We start from the raw sequence: 21,405 nt of genomic DNA, 5'->3' as shown, positions 1-21,405 counted from the left end.
TTCTTCTTTGCCACTTAAATCCAAAGCAATACGCCAGGTGGCATGATGGCAGCCTCTGCCTGGTATTTAATGAGTGTCAAGTCTGCCTGTGTCATTGAAGGATTGTATGTGACGGATGCAAACGTTTTAGCACTGCGGCAGAATCCTCTTTCTATTAATAAAAGGATTTCAGGGTAACACTGCAATCCCTCTCTCCCCATGTGCTTGTTTTGGAGAAATGGGCTTTTTCTTCTTCTTCTCAGCAAATCTGCTAACCTCTGGGATAACTTACGTAATGTGGGCAGTCGAGGGCTGACAAATCCTACGCATGAGCCAGAAAAGGCAGGGGTGGTAGTACTCAAATAAGGGAGCATATGAGCTACATGTGATGTGAAAAGGGTTATTCAAACTTGCAATTAATATAGGAGCTAAGGGAAGAAGCTGAACATCAGTTCCATAGTTTGTGGTACCAAATTATTTTTGATGCATGCAGCACCGAGGCAAGGCAACAATTTGTGATCTTTTGGAACTGTTTATGTTTGTGTTGCTATATTTCAAACATTGAAAATCCGGACAGAAAAGTTGTTCAGCTTATTTTGGCAAAGCTCCTGAGCAGGAGCCAGCAAACCTTTTCAGCAGGGGGCCGGGACCTTGTGGGGGGCCGGACTATATTTTGATTTTTTTTTTTTTAATGAATGAATTCCTATGCCCCACAAATAACCCAGAGATGCATTTTAAATAAAAGGGCACATTATATTTATGTAAAAACACGCTGATTTCCGGACCGTCTGCAGGCCGGATTTAGAAGGCGATTGGGCCGGATCCGGCCCCCAGGCCTTAGTTTGCCTACCCATGTTCTTGAGTGAAATTGCAAAAAAAAGGGAGAGGGATGTTTTTGAGCTATTTCTAAGGAAAAGTCAGCACTGCTGACATGGGCTGGCATATGTCCTGATTTTCCGAGACACTGCAGTATTCCGGATACGTCCAGGAAATTCTGAACCTAGGGCGACCCTGTGCCTATATTAGATGTAAAACTAGTGAATCTGTCTCCTATTGGCCAGGTACAAACTAAGGTGCTATTTGCGTGCAATGCTAACCCATGATTTAGTAGTACTGTACATAGAGAATTCTCAGTGAGTTTGAACATAGCATTGGGCATGCATGCTGCTCCCCTGCTTCATGTGTGCCCGCCCAGGAGCAGGACATTACCAGAGTTTAGTTCTACTTTCTAGAGAAGCCTGGTGTCCTAATAATTCACAGCACCCTTAACAAACCACAGTTCCCAGGTTTTTGAGAGGGAAGTCATGACTGTTAAAGTGATATAAAGGTAAAGGGACCCCTGACCATTAGGTCCAGTCGTGGCTGACTCTGGGGTTGCGGTGCTCATCTCGCTTTACTGGCCGAGGGAGCTGGCGTACAGGGTCATGTGGCCAGCATGACTAAGCCACTTCTGGCGAACCAGAGCAGCGCATGGAAATGCTGTTTACCTTCCTGCCAGAGTGGTACCTATTTATCTACTTGCACTTTCACGTGCTTTCAAACTGCTAGGTTGGCAGGAGCTGGGACCGAGCAACGGGCGCTCATCCCGTCGCGGGGATTCGAACTGCCAACCTTCTGATCGGCAAGGCCTAGGCTCTGTGGTTTAACCCACAGCACCACCCACTTCCCTATAGGAGTTCTTTAAATGCAGGGCTTTTTCTCAGCTGGAACTGAGTTCCTGCATCACTCAGTTGGGTTCCATTGCCATTATAAGAGAACAAGGGAGTTGTTCATGGTGCGTTTTGGCACCTCTTTTTCTAGAAAAATAGCACTGTTTAAATGTATGGTGTTGATGTGACCACAGTGAGAAATTGGGGTAAGTTTTGTTGTTTAAAACTTAATAGAAGATGCTCTCTTATGAAACAGTTATTTCTGTGCTTGGAGTTATGTTAAATACATTGCACTTAGCATATGACAAATAGCCTTTCCGCTCCTTCTGAACTTGCAGTGTTGCCTTCTGGGGGTTATAGGTAGCTAGAGAGTTTGAAGTAGAGGATTTCTCATCCTGCTGGTTATCTCCCACATCTACTCTTCCATAATGGTTGGGAGGAAGGAGGGAAGATTAGCTGCTAAGAGACACAGAGTGCACATTGGGGCTAAGCAGATGCAAAAAATCCAGCTGGCATTTCTTTCTTCAAATGTCTTGAATAGGGAGATTTGTATGCTTTTTCATCTGCCAAATAAAAAAAGACAATTGTGTAACTAAGTTTGGGATATTCTAATCAACTCAGAAGAGTCCAGGGTATGTGCTGGGGTTTTATTTTTATATATGCACTTCTCAAAAGAAGGTGTTGGCTGTATTGGGAGGATTTTCTAGATTAGCAGAGGCACTCAACATTCCAAAGGCCCAGTTAAGGATTCTGAAATACAAGCAGAAGCTGGCACAAAATGTTGCAGTGCAGAGCGTTCCTAGAATCATAGAGTTGGAAGGGCCCAGAAGGGTCATCTAGAGCAGTGTTTCCCAACCTTGTGCCTCCAGCTGTTTTTGAACTACAACTCCCATCATCCCTGACTAGCAAGACCAGTGGCAAGGGATGATGGGAATTGTAGTCCAAAAACAGCTGGAGGCACAAGGTTGGGAAACACTGATCTAGAGCAGTGTTTCCCAGCCTTGGATCTTCAGCTGTTTTTGGACTACAACTCCCATCACCCCTAGGTAGCAAGACCGGTGGCCAGGAAGGCTGGGAATTGTAGTACGAAAACAGCTGGAGACCCAGGGTTGGTAAACAATGATCTAGAGCAGGCATGGCCCAACTTGGCCCTCCATATGTTTTGTGACTACAGCTTCCATCATCCCTAGCTAACAGGACCAGTGGTCAGGGATGATGGGAATTGTAGTCCCAAAAATATCTGGAGGGCCAAGTTTGGCCATGCCTGATCTAGAGCAAAAGCCTCCTAGAGGAAAAATCTCTTCGAAAGCTTACTTTAGTCAGAATCAAGTATACACTTCCAGAGTTAATATGAAATACATTACTTCTGATAAATGAGGCTGTTAGAGGGCTGTGAAAATTTGTGTCCCAGGGTTTTTAGACTCGTCTACCCATGTACTATGGGACGCGGGTGGCGCTGTGGTCTAAACCACTGAGCCTCTTGGGCTTGCCGATCAGGAGGTTGGCAGTTCAAATCCCCATGACGGGGTGAGCTCCCATTGCTCTGTCCCAGCTCCTGCCAACCTAGCAGTTCAAAAGTACCCAAAAAAGTGCAAGTAGATAAATAGGTACTGCTCCGGCAGGAAGGTAAACAGTGTTTCTGTGCGCTGCTCTGGTTTTGCCAGAAGCGGCTTAGTCATGCTGGCCACATGACCCGTAAAAACTGTCTGTGGACAAAAGCTGGCTCTCTTGGCCTGTAAAGCGAGATGAGTGCCGCACCCCCAGAGTCATTCACGACTGGACTTAACTGTCAGGGGTCCTTTACCTTTACCCATGTACTATCTGAATCCAAAGGGGCACATTGGTTTCCAGATGTGAACTTTTTTTCCAGCACTCCTATCCCAGTATGGAAAGCTTTTATAAATGAAGAGTGCTTGCAGTTTTTCTTTTCTTTTCAGGCTGCTGGCAGGCCATACATGATTTGATTGTGTGGGAAGGTGGAATAGTTTGAGGGTTTTTTTAAAGCAACCCAACAATGAATACCTTATGGACTAGAAACCCTTTTGGCCTTATTTGCCTAGCTGTGCTAAAAATGAAGCTTATTTACTCTTAAAAATTAATAGCACATGTATACAGCACAGCAGCACATCTGCATCATTTATAAATTCTCAGATGAGCTGGCATTTATAGAAGAGAAGTACAAGGAAATAAAAGTCAGAAAAGACCAGTTGAACTCCTTCCCATTCCTGTTGTCACAACACTCCATGTTCTGATAACAAATACTTTCATGCATCTCTATCTTGTCTCGTTTTCTGTAAACAACTTGTGTTTTTTTTTTAGATAATTCTATCTTTTGCAAGAGCCAGGAAAAAATTGTAGGTATGTGTTTTGAGACATGAAGAATAATCCTTTTGTACTCCCCATGCAGTTCTATGTAGTTATGCCATTTATTACAGTCATACCTCGGGTTACAGACGCTTCAGGACGCGCATCGGGCTGAACCCAGAAGTACCAGAACGAGTTACTTCCGGGTTTTCGCGCTCACGCATGCGCAGAAACACTGAATCACAACCCGAGCGTGCGCAGATGCGGCGCTGCAGGTTGCGAATGCTGCGGGTTGCGAACGTGCCTCCTCCATGGATCACGTTCGCAACCCAAGCATCCACTGTACTTAGAAAACACCCAAATTCTACAAGCAGGTCCAAGAATTCATTAATATTAAAGAAAAAACACCTACTTCAGTTGACTGCTAAGAAGTGTTGGGTCAAATCTGAATCATGCATGTTTGTCCAAAATGGGGTGGTAATGCTACCCTCTTACAGAATGTGCTAAATTAATATAGAGAGCACTGTGACTTCAATAGCATACCAAGTATGGCTTTCTCCTACTTTGGGGGGGAAGGTGCAGCCCCCCCCAAGTAACTGGTACTGAAATAAACTACTAACAGTGCAATTCAATGCAAGATGCATAATTCTATAACTCACCTTCACTTGATGAAATATAGCCATTTTAAATGTCAGTTGTGCATTTTGATTCAGCAGGTTTTAAAATTAGAATTCAAAATTTGCAGGACTTTAAGTTTACAAACGTGGGTGGCGCTGTGGGTTAAACCACAGAGCCTAGGACTTGCCGATCAGAAGGTCGGCGGTTCGAATCCCTGTGACAGGGTGAGCTCCCGTTGCTCTGTCCCAGCTCCTGCCAACCTAGCAGTTCGAAAGCATGTCAGAGTGCAAGTAGATAAATAGGTACTGCTCCAGCGGGAAGGTAAACGGCGTTTCTGTGCGCTGCTTTGGTTCGCCAGAAGCGGCTTAGTCATGCTGGCCACATGACCTGGAAGCTGTACGCCGGCCCCCTCGGCCAATAAAGCGAGATGAGCACCGCAACCCCAGAGTCGGCCACGACTGGACCTAATGGTCAGGGGTCCCTTTATATTTACCTTAAGTTCACAAATGGAAAAGTTTGAATGACATGGCAGCTTCTGATCAAGTGTTTCCTGCAGTTCAGGGCATTATTTTTGTGGAAAACCAAGCATGAGGGTAGTTTGTGGCAGAGAAAAACTGCACACTCCTTAATAGGGATAGCATGAAGACAAGGACACAGCCTATAAATACATGAGTGATAAGCATCTGCTGTCCTTAAAGTTTATCTTGTGGTTTATTGTTTAGCAAAGACCATCTTTTTTTGTGTGTGTGTTCCAAGAATACATAACTTGGTGAGGCTTTTTCTCTCGTCCTCATTTGAACCTTGGGTAGCTTAATTTAAATAACAACTGGCTTCAGACTCTTTCTTGTTTTTTTGCTGTAAACATACTGCAAATCGCGAGCAGGATTTGAAATAGGAACAGCGGTAGAAGGTTATATTTGAAACAGAAGAATGCGTCTTCGGAGAAATGTTTATTAGGATGCAGCATGTATATGGGATGGGATTAAGAACATCTCGGAGGGAAAGGCAGGAAGCCAAAAGTTTAAAGAGACATGTATACCAAATTTGGACTCTGGAATATATATGTTAAGATTTTAAAGTTTAATAAAAAATTGACTACTAAGTACTAGGTCTTCAGTGCATCCTTAAGCTTGTTTACTCAGAAGGCCTGTGCTCAAAGGGGCTTACTCTCGTAAGTGTGTTTTGCTCTGGAGCTGTTGTGTCTCAAAGAACTTGTGCTTCTGAACTTCTAGAACATAAAGGTTTTGCTGTGGGGTGGGACCTGGGAGTTCCTGTCGCAGAAGAGTGAATTGCAGAAACTGTTGTGGGTGATACTGATAAAGATGCCAGAGATGTCGAGGTTCGCCACTTAACTTGTACACAAGTAGGTAGCACAGAGGAGAGACACCATGATTTAACATCTTGCAACGAATCTGCAGGAGGGGTAGTTAACTTGGTACCCTCCAGATCAGGGCCGGATTTAGGTTTGATGAGACCCTAAGCTACTGAAGCCCTTTATATGTCTAGCTGTCCTTTGTCAACAACAAATTGTCACTTTTTGTGCGTGTGTGTTGAATATATGCTGTGTGGAAATTTATGGACCTAATAGGTATCTAAAGCCATTTGCCCATGTTGCCGTGCAACCAGTCCATGCAGAATGTAGGCACCCTATATATAGAAATGAGCAAACCAGTGATATTTTAGGGAGCAGGCTAGCAGGCAGGGCCCATTACTTACATCATAGGAGCCTACACAACACAAAACACTGTTGCTGTATGTAGATTTTATTTTATTTGTTTTTTATCTTAGATTTTGGAAATGTACATCCACTTGTTTTTTTCCTTTAATTTTTTGGGAGGGCCCCAAGAGAGTGGGGCCCTAAGCTATAGCTTGTTTAGCTTATATGTAAATCCAGCACTGCTCCAGATGTTACTGTACTACAACTCCCATCATGCCCCACCCCATTTGCCATGGCGATTGAGACTGATGGGAGTCGGAGTTCAGCAGCATAGGGCAGGCACAATATTGGCTGTTTTGGCTCTTCAGTATGAAAGATCTGACACACGCACTCAGAGTACTTCAGAGAGGGTGCTGCTTGCATTTGTGGCTATAAAATGCATTTTCGGATGTGTCCAGGGAATACTGAAGTGCTTTCTCAAAAATGCTGGCTTCAATTCAGCAAACAGAGCTTGAAAGGCTTAATGCTAGGCTTGCAGAATTTAAGAATGGGTGGCAGCAAATACTACAGCAGGACTTGGTAAAATATACTGCATTCTGAAAATCCAGTTACTTTCCCCAGCTATGGTGGAAGGCCATAAAAAGGGGGCTGCAAGAACTGAGTACCTAAAAAACCTGGGCTTTGTTTTTGTGAACTTCTGTACAGTCATACCTCGGGTTGAAGTAGCTTCGGGATAAGTATTTTCGGGTTGCGCGCTGCGGCGACCCGGAAGTAACGGAGCTCGCTCCTCCTGGGTTTTGCCGCTCGCGCATGTGCAGACGGTCAAAATGACGCCATGCGCATGCGCGGAAGCGGCAAATCACGACCCACGCATGCACGGACACGGGGTGCATTTGCTTCTGGATGCGAACGGGGCTCCGGAAAGGATCCCGTTCGCATCCAGAGGTACCACTGTATTGCATAGTGTAGTGGTTCAAAGCAGGCAGTACATAGTTTGACTCTCCTCCAATATGAACTCACTTGCCTCAGTCTGTTGTGGGGAGTCATTGTAAGGATCACAACAATTCTATGATTTCATAGAATCATAGAATTGTGGAGTTGGAAGGGACCTTGAGGGTCATCTAGTCCAAACCCCTGCAATGCAGGAATTATTTGCCCCATGTGAGGCTCGAACCCACAACCCTGGGATTAGGAGCCTCATGCTCTATAGCAGTGGCGTAGCGTGGGGGGTGCAGGGGGGGCCGGCCGCACCGGGCGCAACATCTGGGGGTTAGGGAAATCCACGGGTTAGGGGGCGCAAATCCATGGGTTAGGGGGCGCAAATCCATGGGTTAGGGGGCGCAAATTACTTGCCTTGCCCCGGGTGCTGATAACCCACGCTACGCCACTGCTCTATAGCGCTGAACAATGAAGCATATATATGCTAAGTACTGCTAGTCAAGCAAAATGAATTGGTTTTTTGAACCACTTACCCAGTCTGCCTTTGTGGGTGATGCTTTTAAAAATCAGAAATGGATTCTTTCTGCTGCTGGTTTCCCTCTTCCTCCTCCTCCTTCACACCTGCCATTTTGCTTTTTTTCCAGGACCTCAGTCTGCCCAATGGTACTCCTGTAGACACTTCAAGCCCAGCCTCTTCTTCCTCACTTCTGAACAGACTGCAGCTGGATGATGACTTGGATGGGGAGATGAGAGACCTCTTTGTCACTGTTGATGATCCCAAGAAACATGTCTGTACGATGGAGACTTATATCACGTACAGGGTCACAACCAAGGTAATACAATGTTGCTTTCTCCCTTTGCATTGTGGCTTTTAGCTCTGTTCCCTGTTTTGTTTCAGGTCTAGACTAGTTTTCTAGACTAAAGGTAAAGGGTAAAGGGACCCCTGATCGTTAGGTCCAGTCGCGGACGACTCTGGGGTTGTGGTGCTCATCTCGCTTTACTGGCTGAGGGAGCCAGCGTACAGCTTCCAGGTCATGTGGCCAGCATGACTAAGCCGCTTCTGGCGAACCAGAGCAGCGCACGGAAACGCCGTTTACCTTCCCGCTGGAGTGGTACCTATTATCTTCTTGCACTTTTGCTTTCGAACTGCTAGGTTGGCAGGAGCAGGGACCGAGCAATGGAAGCTCACCTCGTTGCGGGGATTCAAACCGCCGACCTTCTGATTGGCAAGCCCTAGGCTCTGTGGTTTAACCCACAGTGCCACCCGCGTCCCTCTTCTTCTAGACTAGTAGCTGGAATCTTTTGTGCATGGATGAGACCTCACTGAGTAGAGTCACTCTTCTTCTGTAGCAGAGTGTTCAGGCACTAGTAGGGCTGGGCAGTATATCAATATATTGTCCAAAACCAGTTTGGAGTCCATATCGTGGTATCAGTTTCATGATTTTTGACGTGGCAATATATTTCAAATCCTGATGTATGTGTGTGTGTGCTATGCAAAAATCACAATGTGGGGAAAATCAGCCAATGCCATATAGCTCAATCCTTATTTCAGACGTGATATATCAGTATATCACAGTGTTTAGCTGGTGATATATCACGATGCTGAAAACCAGATATCGCCCAGCCCTAATACATATTTATATGACAAACAGATGTAAAGAGCCTTGAATGGAGGCGTTTTCCTAGAGAACATTTTTTCAGTGGCCCATCTTTAATGTTTGAAGTGCCTTTAAGCATATGAGTTAAGCAGCTTTTCTGCTTGTAACCTTGCTATTGCTGAAGCAATTTCTATCTCATGGAGTGCAAACTGCAAATAGGCAGCATTATACTGTTCTGTAGCATTACCAAGGATAAGTGGGTTGTCTGACATGAACTGCTAAGCAGCATGGTTGAGATATACTGCTAAATCAAGTGTTTCCTGCAGGATATTTCTCTTTTCCCTCTGTATTGATCGCCTTATGAAACCCACCCCATTCAAGGTTATTTTGCACAACTGGCTTTACACAGTAAGCTCACATTTTTCTTTTTTCTGTTTTTTTCTTTTTCTTTCCTTTTATTAAAGTTTTCTTGGTTTACAAAGGTGTGTGCAATGTCTCTTTTTTCAAGTTACATTAGGGTTACATTAGGAAGAAAAAGAAGAGACGCGGGTGGCGCTGTGGGTTAAACCACAGAGCCTAGGACTTGCCGATCAGAAGGTTGGCGGTTCGAATCCCCGCGACAGGGTGAGCTCCCATTGCTTGGTCCCTGCTCCTGCCAACCTAGCAGTTCGAAAGCATGTCAAAGTGCAAGTAAATAAATAGGTACCGCTCCAGCGGGAAGGGAAACCGTGCGCTGCTCTGGTTTGTCAGAAGTGGCTTAGTCATGCTGGCTACATGACCCGGAAGCAGTACGCCGGCTCCCTCGGCCAATAAAGCGAGATGAACGCCGCAACCCCAGAGTCGGCCACGACTGGACCTAATGGTCAGGGGACCCTTTACCTTAACCTAGGAAGAAAAAAGGGGAGAAGAGGTGGAGGGGGCCATGGTGGGTGGGGGTGGGGTCGGGAGGCGATATTTCTATTTTGCTTAATATATGTGTGGGTTTTTGTGTCAGCGTCGTTTGTGCAGGTTCTCTTTGCTATTCGCTTGTGTTCCTTTGGTGGTGAGAGAAATTGTGGTTGGCCTAGGGTGCGGCTGCTTGTTTGTGATTGTCTGTGTTGAACTTTGTTTTCGTGTCTGAGTGGGTGTGTGTGTGTGTGTTTTTGAATCAGGTTAGCCATATTGATTCATATGCTGTTGGAGCTCACACCTTATTTGTGGTTCATAGAATCATAGAATTGTTGGAAGGGATACGGGGGGGGGGTCATTTGGCCAACCCCCTGCAATGCAGAAATCTCAGCTAAAGCATCCATGGCAGATGGCCACCCAACCTCTGCTTAAAAACCTCCAAGGAAGGAGAGTCCACTACCTCCTGAGGGAGACCGTTCCACTGTCAAACAGCTCTTACTGTCAGAAAGTTCTTTCTTATGTTTAATTGGAATCTCCTTTCTTGTTCATATGCCTTATTTGAGATTGGGACCGTGTTTGTGTGTGTGCATGCAGTGATGTTTTGTGTAGTCCACATTTACTTCCAAATACTTTGCGACAGGCCTCTCCTCTCATCCATTCAAGTTAGGATGGGTTAGCACATTGCATCAAAGGAAGCTGTCATGCCCACTTTATGGCTTAATATCTGTATTGTATGCCTTTAGCTGTCATGGCTTCTCTGGAAAATCCAATGTCTAAAGTGACAAGTGTTAAAAAATTCTGTTAGATCTCCAGATTTCTTCCTAGTTTCAAGGAATCCCTGGGGAGAGCTTTAGTCATCTGTTTTATTAAACCCACTTGGCTTTCTCATAGTGCTGAGAACTTGCTTTGTATTGTGTGGTTAATAACATTTGCAGAGCTGTGTTTCTTGCTGAAGATAGTTCTTTGACTTCTAAGTTCCACAGTTTTCTTGACTCACTAGCTTAGAGAGTTTTCTCTCATAGGCGTGGGCTATGGGTGTCTATGGTTGAGAGCACACAACTTATTTCACTCTCCCTGCTTCTTGCCACAAGAATGTAAGAATTTTCCAGGTCGTGCTGCCATTGCTGGTGTTCCAAGGTCTTGCATTCATTTGTAGTTTGTGGAATGCGATTCTCCCTCTTCATGAATATTTCTATTGCTTGCATACTTCTGTGTGAAATGAGTACCAGTGCCTTGTATTGGATAATGCCTCTAAACTCACAAGCAAGGTATGCTTGTTTTTTGATGGTGGTGTGTGCATAAGCAAGAGAGAGTAGAGAATCTTGGCATTCACCTCAGAAATCTTCCCATATAAATTCTTCCATACATTTTGAACAATTCTGCCCAGTTTGATGGTAGAACAATGGGGGAAGCAGGTTTGCTGCCATCTATCCTGAAAAACTGCAATCTCTACTATGGGTGAAATACTTCGATTTCAGTTGTATCCAACTATGTTTTACTCAGAAGAGTCCCCCTGAAATTAAAGGACCTAAGTTAGTCATGTCTTTTAATTTTAATGGGTTAAGTCCAAATGTGACTGATGTTGGATAGAACCATTGGTATAGAAACAAGATTAACACGAAGAGACAGTGGTGTGGGGTTGTTTTTTTTGCTTTGTCAAATGTGTTGTGCTGGCTCTTGTTTTTCCCAGCAAAGCACAAATTTAGTGTCAGACATAGAGATGCTAAGAGGGGATACAAAGAGAGGAATTCCCATTGCACAGGGAAAGTTCTTGTGCTAAAACGATACAGCTTCATTGGGGTATAACCCTACGTGTTAATTTTCCAGAACAAAGAAAGGGAGCGCATCCATCAAAGATACAAAAAATTCATAGGCTCAGTTACTTTGTTAAGGTTGTCTTTTACCTTTTCCACTCCTCAAGGAATGTTCCCTTCAAATAACGAAAAGTTGACATATCCATCACACACTTGTCCAATAAGTCCTTCCCTTCCCTTCCCTTCCCTTCCCTTCCCTTCCCTTCCCTTCCCTCCTCTCCTCTTTATTTTCTGTCCCTTAGTTTTTATGTTTTTAAAAAATGCTTGATATTTGATGTTAACTTTTGTATATTGCTTCCCCCCAAGCTTTAATAAAAAGAGCTTTCAAAATAGGGGCACTTGTCCAAGTTCAATATGGAGTTGATTCCCAGGTTGTGCATCTTAAGTTGCCAGAGGCATATGAAAATAAAATTTGTTTCTTTGCTAATGCTTGAATGGCTCGGCTTGAGGTATGGCTGATACATTTGGCTTCAAGCCAGTAAAGAAGTCAACGTTTGGTAAAAGAAAATTAGTAATAATACAGAGAATGCAAAGACTAGTGACTTAAGCATATATTCTTTTACTTGCCCTGTCTGATTTCTCTTGCTCGCTTTCCCCCTTTCGTTTCATTTTTATTCTTAGACCACACGTGCAGAGTTTGACTTGCCAGAGTATTCCATGCGCCGAAGATACCAGGATTTTGACTGGCTCAGGAATAAACTGGAGGAATCTCAACCCACTCATCTCATTCCCGTAGGTAGTAAGTCGGGGCCACTATTTGTTGGAATAAATAATGCACTTATAAGAAGTGCACATTTCTGCTTTTTCAGCAGTAATGGATTTGAGGTGTGTTTAAAATGAAAGAGAGATAAAGAAAACACTTGCCTCAATTATTTTGTTGGGGAAATGCAAAACAGAACACTCCAAAACATTCCTGTCTGAACTAATTTATTACTTCATATATTCTGACATTATAGGTCTGCATTACAGCTGCTTACTTGCACTGTTTTCTGATCCTTAGAAACTGTACTCTGTGGCTAAACCTGACTTCTTCAATGAGAACAAAAACATGATTTATTTTTTTAAAAAATCACTAATAGCTATTTTTTTTTTTTTTACATTAATATCATAATGTGTGTAGGTTATACATCCATTATGGCATTTATGTGGTGGTAGCTTTTAATTAAAAGCAGAGACATCACCTTGCCAACAAAGTTCCGTATAGTTAAAGCTATGGTTTTCCCAGTAGTGATGTATGGAAGTGAGAGCTGGACCATAAAGAAGGCTGATCGCTGAAGAATTGATGCTTTTGAATTATGGTGCTGGAGGAGACTCTTGAGAGTCCCATGGATTGCAAGAAGATCAAACCTCTCCATTCTGAAGGAAATCAGCCCTGAGTGCTCACTGGAAGGACAGATCCTCAAGCAGAGGCTCCAATACTTTGGCCACCTCATGAGATGAGAAGACTCCCTGGAAAAGACCCTGATGTTGGGAAAGATGGAGGGCACAAGAAGGGGACGACAGAGGACGAAATGGTTGGACAGTGTTCTCGAAGCTACCAGCATGAGTTTGACCAAACTGCGGGAGGCAGTGGAAGACAGGAGTGCCTGGCGTGCTCTGGTCCATGGGGTCACGAAGAGTTGGACACAACTAAACGACTGAACAACAACAAAAATCTTTTAATTTTTAAAAACCTCTTTATTTTTCAGAAGTATTGTGTGTAGCATTTAATAAAAACAGAAAACAGTCCACAATAACAGATAAAAATTTACTGAAACAGCATGTTAGATCAACATTACCTTTTCTGATGTAGAACCTTCACTCACTTCTTGTGGGCTAAGATTCAAAGACCTGCTCCATCACAAAAAATGTTTCTCAGTTCTTCCTGAATTGTCTGCTGGTATGATGCTCCAAAAAATACATTTGGGAGGGACTTGCACAGGTAACAAGCCACTAGAAGCTACCTGGCCAACACTTTCGGGTTGTGTGTGTTCGTGCTCCATTTTTGCCTAATTTGGGTTCACTGGTTGATATCAAACATTCATTGTACCCACAGTAGACCCATTGAATTCAATGGACCTAAAATACTTAAGCCCATTTACTTAAGTGGGTTTATTCTGCATATTATTTCATTAGATCTCTCTAACAACATGACGTTACTCAAAATGCATCCAGAGACCGCAAAGCTTCAAAAATCCATCTTTCAAAAAAGCTTCCTCTGAATGGGTGAGCACTACTTTGACTTCCCTTCAGAAACAATTACTGCTTAAACTTATTTTTAGGTGAAAAGCTGCAAGTCAGCAGTTTCTTCTGGCTCAGTGATATCTCGTAGCATCTGTGCTGTGCTCTCCAACTCTCTCAGTACACTGATGAACTATGAAAATACTGTTACAAAATATTTGCTTTGGTTTTTTTAAAACTTTTGTTTACTATTGTAGTGGAAGAAAAACTTGAATGTGCACGTTTTCTATAACATCGAAGCTTGAGGATAGAGATTTTCTTGTCCCCATAAGCTCCTGAGATTTTTTTCCTGTTCCCTTCCAGCCTCTCCCAGAGAAATTTGTGGTCAAAGGAGTTGTTGATCGCTTTTCAGAAGAATTTGTTGAGACGAGGAGGAAGGCCTTGGATAAATTTTTGAAAAGGATTGCTGATCATCCTGTGCTTTCTTTTAACGAACACTTTCATGTGTTTCTTACTGCCAAAGTAAGTAAAGCGAACCCATGCAGAACTGTGTTTCAGTGGCTGTGTTTAGAGGTGGAAGCCTTTGTTTAGAATCTGATGAAAGATTGCTTATCAATGTTAAACATGCTTTTAAATAGCACCATCAAATTCGTCCGATAACCACTCATGTTATACAGCTACTTTGGGTGCCAGTATTTGAGTTACCATATTTTTCTGTGTATAAGACTAGGTTTTCCCCCTAAAAAATAATGTCAAAAATTAGGGAGCATCTTATACACAGATATATCCTGCATTTTCTTAAATCTGAGTCCCCAAAAATAGGGGGCGTCTTATACATGGGGCATCTTCTATACGGAAAAATATGGTATATCTTTTTCAGTATGCCTTAAGCTTAGCATTTGAAAGAGCACAATAGAATCTAGCGCCTTCATTATACAGCTTTAAAGGTAAAGGACCCCTGACAGTTAAGTCCAGTCGCGAACGACTCTGGGGTTGTGGCGCTCATCTTGCTTTACTGGTTGAGGGAGCCGACGTTTGTCCGCAGACAATTTTTCCGGGTCATGTGGTGAAACCAGAGCAGTGTACAGAAACGCCAGAGCGGTACCTATTTATCTACTTGCACTTTGATGTGCTTTCAAACTGCTAGGTTGGCAGGAGCAGGGACCAAGCAACGGGAGCTCACCCCGTCGCAAAGATTCGAACCGCCGACCTTCCGACCAGCAAGCCCAAGGCTCTGTGGTTTACACCACAGCGCCACCCGCGTCCCTATTTTACACCTTTTACGTCCCTAGTATACACCTTTAGGCACAAGGCAAAAACGTTCCTTTTCAACCAGGCCTTTGGTTGATTTGATTGACATCCTATGCCCTTTTAAAATGTGGGGGTTTTTTTGGGGGGGAGAGGTTTATTCCGTTGTTTTTATTTTGATTATGTATTTTGTGGTTTTATATTTTGTTTTTATTCTGTGAACCACCCTGAGACCTCCGGGTATAAATGCAAACAAACAAACAAACAGCTGGGACAGAGATTGGGTACAGGGGAAACTAAGAAGTTTGCTTTCAAGAAAGAGAGAAGACTGGCTGTGGGTGGGTAGGAGAAGCAAACAGAAATAAGATATCCTACTGTGAACAGACCAAAGGCTTGTCTACTCTAGAATTTGGTTTCCCTCAATGATGAAACAGAATTATTTGAGAAGCCCACAAGAAAGTCATCTAACGTGGCAGCCGCCCCTACATGTTGTGGTAGGGAGTCACAAAGTTTATTTTCCTCCTTCCCTCACCTGTTATAAATATCTACTTTGTGTAATGTTACTGCAGTGGTGTGACTTCTGCTTGTATTCTGGTTGTTGTTATACATCACCACTAATGCAGATGAGGCCTAAGTTTGGCACAGCCCTAAGAGTGTAACTTCTGCAAATGTTTTTATTTTGGAATAAACAAAAAACAACTCCTCTTAACAGGAGTTTTGGAGCATTAACACAAGTTGTAAGGGCCTGTGCGGTCCTCAGAATAGAATAGACTGAAACTCTACTTTCCCCAAGTTCGTTGTTGAACAAATATACAGTGGTACCTCAGAAGTCGAATGGAATCAGTTCCGGAAGTCTTTTCGACTTCCAGAACATTCAGAAACTGAGGCGCAGCTTCTGATTGGCTACAGGAAGCCGGATCGGATGTTCGGGTTACAAAGAATGTTCACAAAGTGGAACACTCACTTCCAGGTTTGCGGCGTTCGGGAGCCAAAACGTTTGACTCCCATGGCGTTCGGCTTCCAAGGTACGACTGTATTTGGAAGACATAAACATAATCTAAAAGCTAATTGGCTGCTCTTGTCGCCCATAGGATCTTCATGCTTATAAAAAGCAGGGAATGGCCTTGCTTTCTAAGATGGGAGAATCAGTAAAATATGTCACAGGAAGCTATAAACTCAGAAGTCGACCGGTGGAGTTTGCTGCCATTGGTGACTACCTAGATACTTTTTCTCTGAAGCTTGGAACCATTGACAGAATAGCACAGCGAATTATCAAGGAGGAAGTAGGTGAGTAGTATGTGCAGCTTTTCTTTATAACTCTAATTCTTGCTCCGCTAGCCAAGTCTGGATGCCAGCGGTGGGGGAACATGCGGCCCCCTAGAAAATGCTTGGACTCCCAATTCCCATCAGCTGAGCCAAAGTGGCTGGTGGTCGAGAATAATGGGGATTATAGCCTGGCTATGTCTGGGAAGCCATAGGTTCCCATCCCCAGTATACCCATTTTCAGAATATGTGTTGCATATGGAATCAAAAATATAATTATTTCTGTTGCTCATAGCTCAAATCTTGTTGCGAGTTCATCATACTAGAATATTTCATTTAGTAGTCTGGAAAATAAAGTCCATTCTGCCACAAACACTATTGTTGTTATGATTTAATAGATAGTGCAGCAGAAACACTATTGTTGTTATGATTTAATAGATAGTGTAGCAGAAGGTGAGAAAAAACAACTTCATGGAAAACGGGGAAGTTGATGAATTTGAGAAGAGATGAAATTGTGTTTGGATTGTATATGTTTAAAATGTTGAAAAGGGGGAATTAAAAATGTGTTGAGTGTGCGTTCAGAATGGCTAAATTCCTTTGTTGTTCTTTGTTCTCCTGCATCTTAAGTTGTAACAAGATGCTTACAGCAATTACCCAAAGGTCCTAGACCTTCCTCTGTAGGTTCTGACACTTTTATTATTGGTATTTTCCTTGTCATGAGAAGTTTCCGATCTGAAAGTTAGGCTTGGTGACTTTAAAAACAAAGACACAAACCCTCTGGCGCCTTCTCGAAACCCAGAAACCAGAACTTTCCTGCCTTTTATTTTCATAGCATCGTTCTCTTGCAGAATACCTTGTGGAGCTCCGAGAGTATGGTCCTGTTTACTCAACCTGGAGTGGGTTAGAGAAAGAGCTGTCGGAGCCTCTTGAAGGAGTATCTGCCTGCATTGGGAATTGCTGTACGGCACTCGAGGAACTGAGCGAAGACATGACCGAAGACTTTCTTCCTGTCCTAAGAGAGTATATGCTGTACTCGGAGTCCATGAAGGTAACATGGGATTTGTGGCAGGCAGATGTTTGCATCTAGGAAAACAGCTTTCCCAGAAATGCCAGCGTGTGGACATTTTGTGGGCATAAAACTACTGCATCCCCTTCAGAAGATGTCTCTGTGACCTCTTCTACCTGCTGCTGTCATTTTGACACAAAATGGTTCCAGAAATTTTATATATATATATATATATATATAGTACCCCAAGCTTTCAAAATCATGAAGCTCATGCAGATGTAACGCTGGCTTCCTGCTAATCCTGGTTAGCAAGTCAGAACTATTCCCAGAAACGATGTGCTTCCTTCCCTGGAACAAATCTCACCTCTCTTTTAATATGGCAGACATTTGACTCCATCTTTCTGGCTATTGAATGGTTCAGCTAGTTAGGACCATGTAACATGGATACTGAAAGAACTCCTCTGGTTGCTGCTTTGCTACTGGGTTAAATTGAAGGTATAATAATAATAAATAAAAATAAATTTTATTTATATCCCGCCCTCCCCAGCCGAAGCCGGGCTCAGGGCGGCTAACAACAATAAAACAGTACAACATTCTAAAAACATTTCATTATAAAAATTAATTTAAATCAAATTGATGGCAACCATTAAGCTAAAGTTCTGTGGAGATTGCCAAAGGAGGGAGTCAGGCTGTGCCCTGGCCAAAGGCCCGGTGGAACAGCTCTGTCTTGCAGGCCCTGCGGAAAGATGTCAAGTCCTGCAGGGCCCTAGTCTCTTGTGACAGAGCGTTCCACCAGATTGGAGCCACAGCCGAAAAAGCCCTGGCTCTAGTTGAGGCCAGCCTAACCTCTCTGTGGCCTGGGACACACACACTGACAACTTATAGAAACTCCATCCAGAACAGCGTGTTGGGGAAGGGGAGGCAGGATTGTCCTGTCTGGCAAGCTGATTGCCATAGTGTGATGTTGGATTCCACCAGTGTTCTTAACTTAGGGTTCCTTCAGCATAGCCTCTGAAATTGATTTCATCCTGCAGTTCTTCAGATCCTGACTTACTGCCACACTTTGCTAGCCCTAACCATGATGAATCTGGGTACGAGCACATTACGTAGTAGTAATGTTGGTGCCAGTGAACCCTTAGCTGTGATTGAGGGTAGAAGATGTAATAATCTTTTTTCTAGGTGTGGGATGGAAGGCAGGTTGCAGGTGCTGCCTCTCAGTTCTGACTAAGCATGGTTAGCAGGGGGGCAATGCGTAGTCCCCATAGATGACAGGTGAGTTCGCTAGCATACCAAATACTTGAAAATCCTTACTTTCAGGGTATACCTGTGTCCGTGTGTATCCATGGCGGTGCTAGCTGTCTGCAGGATTTTAAATAGGCGTAACCAGTGTTAGAAACTGAGTTAGGAAAGCTAGAAGCTAAATGGCACCTTAAACCTAGGTTATGGGTGCAACAACGGAATGTCCGGCTGTGCTTTTTTTAATAACAAGAATACAAAGCTGAAAACGAATGAACTGCAGCTAAAAGATGATGTTCATTTTTCACATGGTCTTGTCCTTCCCCTGCCCCCACTCCCCTAATATTCTTAAGAGAGTAGCTGGAAGTAGGGAGGCAGAAAAAAGTCCTCCTTTCTTTCCACTCCGCAGCTTTAATCTGAAATCTTAGGCACAGTACTGTGCCCAAAGCTTAAAAACTGTGTGCAGTAATGAAATTCCCTGTCGCAAAACACGCCTAGAACAATGGGAGTTTCGAACACTGGGTGTAACAGGCTGCTTCCAGGTGTTATGGGGACTGATTAGCCATGAAGATGGGACATTACCTTCTTCTGCAAGCCTGCATATCCCCATGCCTTGTAATTGATAACCATCATGATGCAGCCTTCACTGCTTTGAGAAGTCGCCTGTGGCCCCTGTATGAAAGGGGTTGCCCAAATGTGTCTCTCTGATGCACCAATTATGATATATAAGCTGTGGGAAGGGCCTCAGGGCCTGCTATGTATCATTTTCATGCTGACTTGCTTTTACAAGAAAAGAAAAGCAGGAGTAGGAACTGTTGAGATGATATAAAGCATTCTGCGCACAGTTAGTACAAACAGTTCCCCGTGGAATGTTTTGATATTAGGTAAATGGAGTTAACGGTTGGGCTTTTTTTTATATATGCCTGAGCAGCTGAAAGTATGCAGATGAATTCTCATGTGGGTGCAGCAGTCAGCTGCCGTCTCCAGTCCCTTGAGAAATTACAACTTTGTGCAGCTTTAAGAAATCCCCTACCATTGTATTAATGCATCGGCTTCAATTTTTCTTCTTGTAGAACAACATATAATGAATAATATGTAACCATCGAGGTTTTTTTGCAGAGCTTTTTAATTTTCTGTATTCTTTACTGTAAGAAATGGCTAAAGTCCTTGGCCCAGGTCAAAACACAAACTCCGTTTTTAAATGGAGAACTTTTTGCCCCCCTGATATTTTATGCAACTTAAAAAGAGAGAGAAGAAACTAGGAAGTACTGCAAACGTGTTTTAAAAATATAAAAAGAAAGGAAGGTTTGCTTAAGTGCAGGTTGCATCCAGGGGAAGGCCTCATCTGCACTATGCATTTAAAGCAGTATCAAAGCACTTTTAAACAGTCGTGGCTTCCCCCAAAGAACTCTGGGAAATGCAGAATATTAATCACTAGTAAATTTGAGCCTATATCAGCAGTCCTCTTTAATCTTATCTTGGAGGTTAACTTTTGAAGAGAACCTGTGAATTTTGTGTGTGTGATTAAAAATAGAGGTCTGCATATAACTTGAGATGGACTTGAGCATGCTTCTTTTCCATTAATGGGGTGGAATATTGAGCTAGCATTCAGTGGTACGGGATGGGGTGGGAGACAATAAATTAAGCCCTATACAGGCGTTCTGCCCTCATGCCGTTACCATAGTCTGAGGGAAAGTGCAGGGATGTGTTTGCTTGCTCCTGCTCTCGCCAGCCTTGCCTCCTTGGAGGAGAATTCTGAAATGTAGACTTCCTGTGTAGTCAAAGTTCTAAACTGAGGAATGTACATTCATAGAACAGCATCCCTGTTCGAGACCTTTCCACTTCCAAGTGTGGATGGCAGTGGGACTGGGTGATGAGGACATAAAATATGGGGGGCAGAGCCAGTGAAACCCATCTCCCCTATGTGTAATCACACGAGGGCAGCACATCACCTGTGTAGGACTCTAGAGAAGGCAACATCAATCCTCTTTCTCCAGAAACTGACGTAATCATTCTTCACCTTTTCTTTCTGTTGGCAAACAAATATGTATTGTCCCAGACCTGTCTGTTTGCTAGCCATGTGCCTTTCGAATGCAATATATTAATGATTAAACTCTAAGTTTGAATCTCCACATATTCTGCAGGCAGATTTCTTTTAGCCGAAGGCAACTAGGTTATTAGCATTTTTGCATAGCTGCACCAAAGCAGAAATACCTGTTCCATTGGAAGGGCTTATCTACCTCTCTAATAACTATAGGAGAAAGTTGCACATCACTGTGATTCTCCCAAAGCAAATAAAGCTGTGCCTTTTAAACTGCAGAAAGCATGCATGATGCAGGTGTCACACATCCTAAGTTATTGGATCACATCAGCAGATAAGTGCTTATCTTTCAGCTGTTGAATGGATCACAAAATTGGTAGGTGCTATTATGGCCAGGTTTAAAGAAACTTCAACACTAGATTTACCTGCCTGCCTGCCTTTTCAGTGTCAGATTTGCACACAGAACAGCTAAAAACATCCCCTGTAGTTAATGTATCTGATCAGAATGGTCCCATCATTTGAACAAAGACTTTGGCATCACTGGAGTACTGAAAAGTTCCGTTTGGGTTAGGGATGTCATTGTCAGATAGGATGTCAAAAAAGGGCTGTGAAATAACTGCCCTTTATTTGTTGCGCTGCAATTTGCTGGCTCACATGAATGAAAAAGTGCTTTTTAAAAACGGTTTCCTTCCGCTGCCTTTATATAAATGGTTTCCAATGAAATTTATTGCTGAAAAGCATAACTGGGTGAAATGGGTTTTGATGGGCAAATAACAAGTTGTTCTGCACATTTGCTGAAGCCTCTCCTGCCCACAAGCCAATAAAACCAAACCTTGTAACCGCAAAGCCTCTTGGAATCGTTTCAGTGATAGCTGCTAGACAGGGCTGCCTGTATATGCGATCTGATTCATATGTTGCTTGCTAGATCTTACCCTCACCAGATCTTTAAAGTTTTGAGGTAGGTAGCAAACCTGAGAGCACCAGCCATTCAGAATTGCTTTCAGG

The 21,405-nt window shown here is 43.3% G+C and overlaps 1 protein-coding gene across 1 annotated transcript in view; it reads left to right on the top strand.

Annotated features, from left to right (window-relative positions):
* Positions 1–21,405, top strand: part of SNX30 (sorting nexin family member 30) — a 40,521-nt gene that overhangs the window by 12,837 nt on the left and 6,279 nt on the right. Inside the window, exons 2-6 of the mRNA XM_079959608.1 lie at positions 7,791–7,979; positions 12,068–12,178; positions 13,970–14,128; positions 15,946–16,141; positions 16,966–17,165. Of these exons, the coding sequence (XP_079815734.1) occupies positions 7,791–7,979; positions 12,068–12,178; positions 13,970–14,128; positions 15,946–16,141; positions 16,966–17,165 (855 nt within the window). The remainder of the gene's footprint in view (positions 1–7,790; positions 7,980–12,067; positions 12,179–13,969; positions 14,129–15,945; positions 16,142–16,965; positions 17,166–21,405) is intronic.

This window comes from Podarcis cretensis (genome assembly GCF_951804945.1).
Source record: "Podarcis cretensis genome assembly, chromosome: 17".
NCBI classification, from domain to species: domain Eukaryota; kingdom Metazoa; phylum Chordata; class Lepidosauria; order Squamata; family Lacertidae; genus Podarcis; species Podarcis cretensis.
This window is presented reverse-complemented; position numbering and strand designations above follow the sequence as displayed.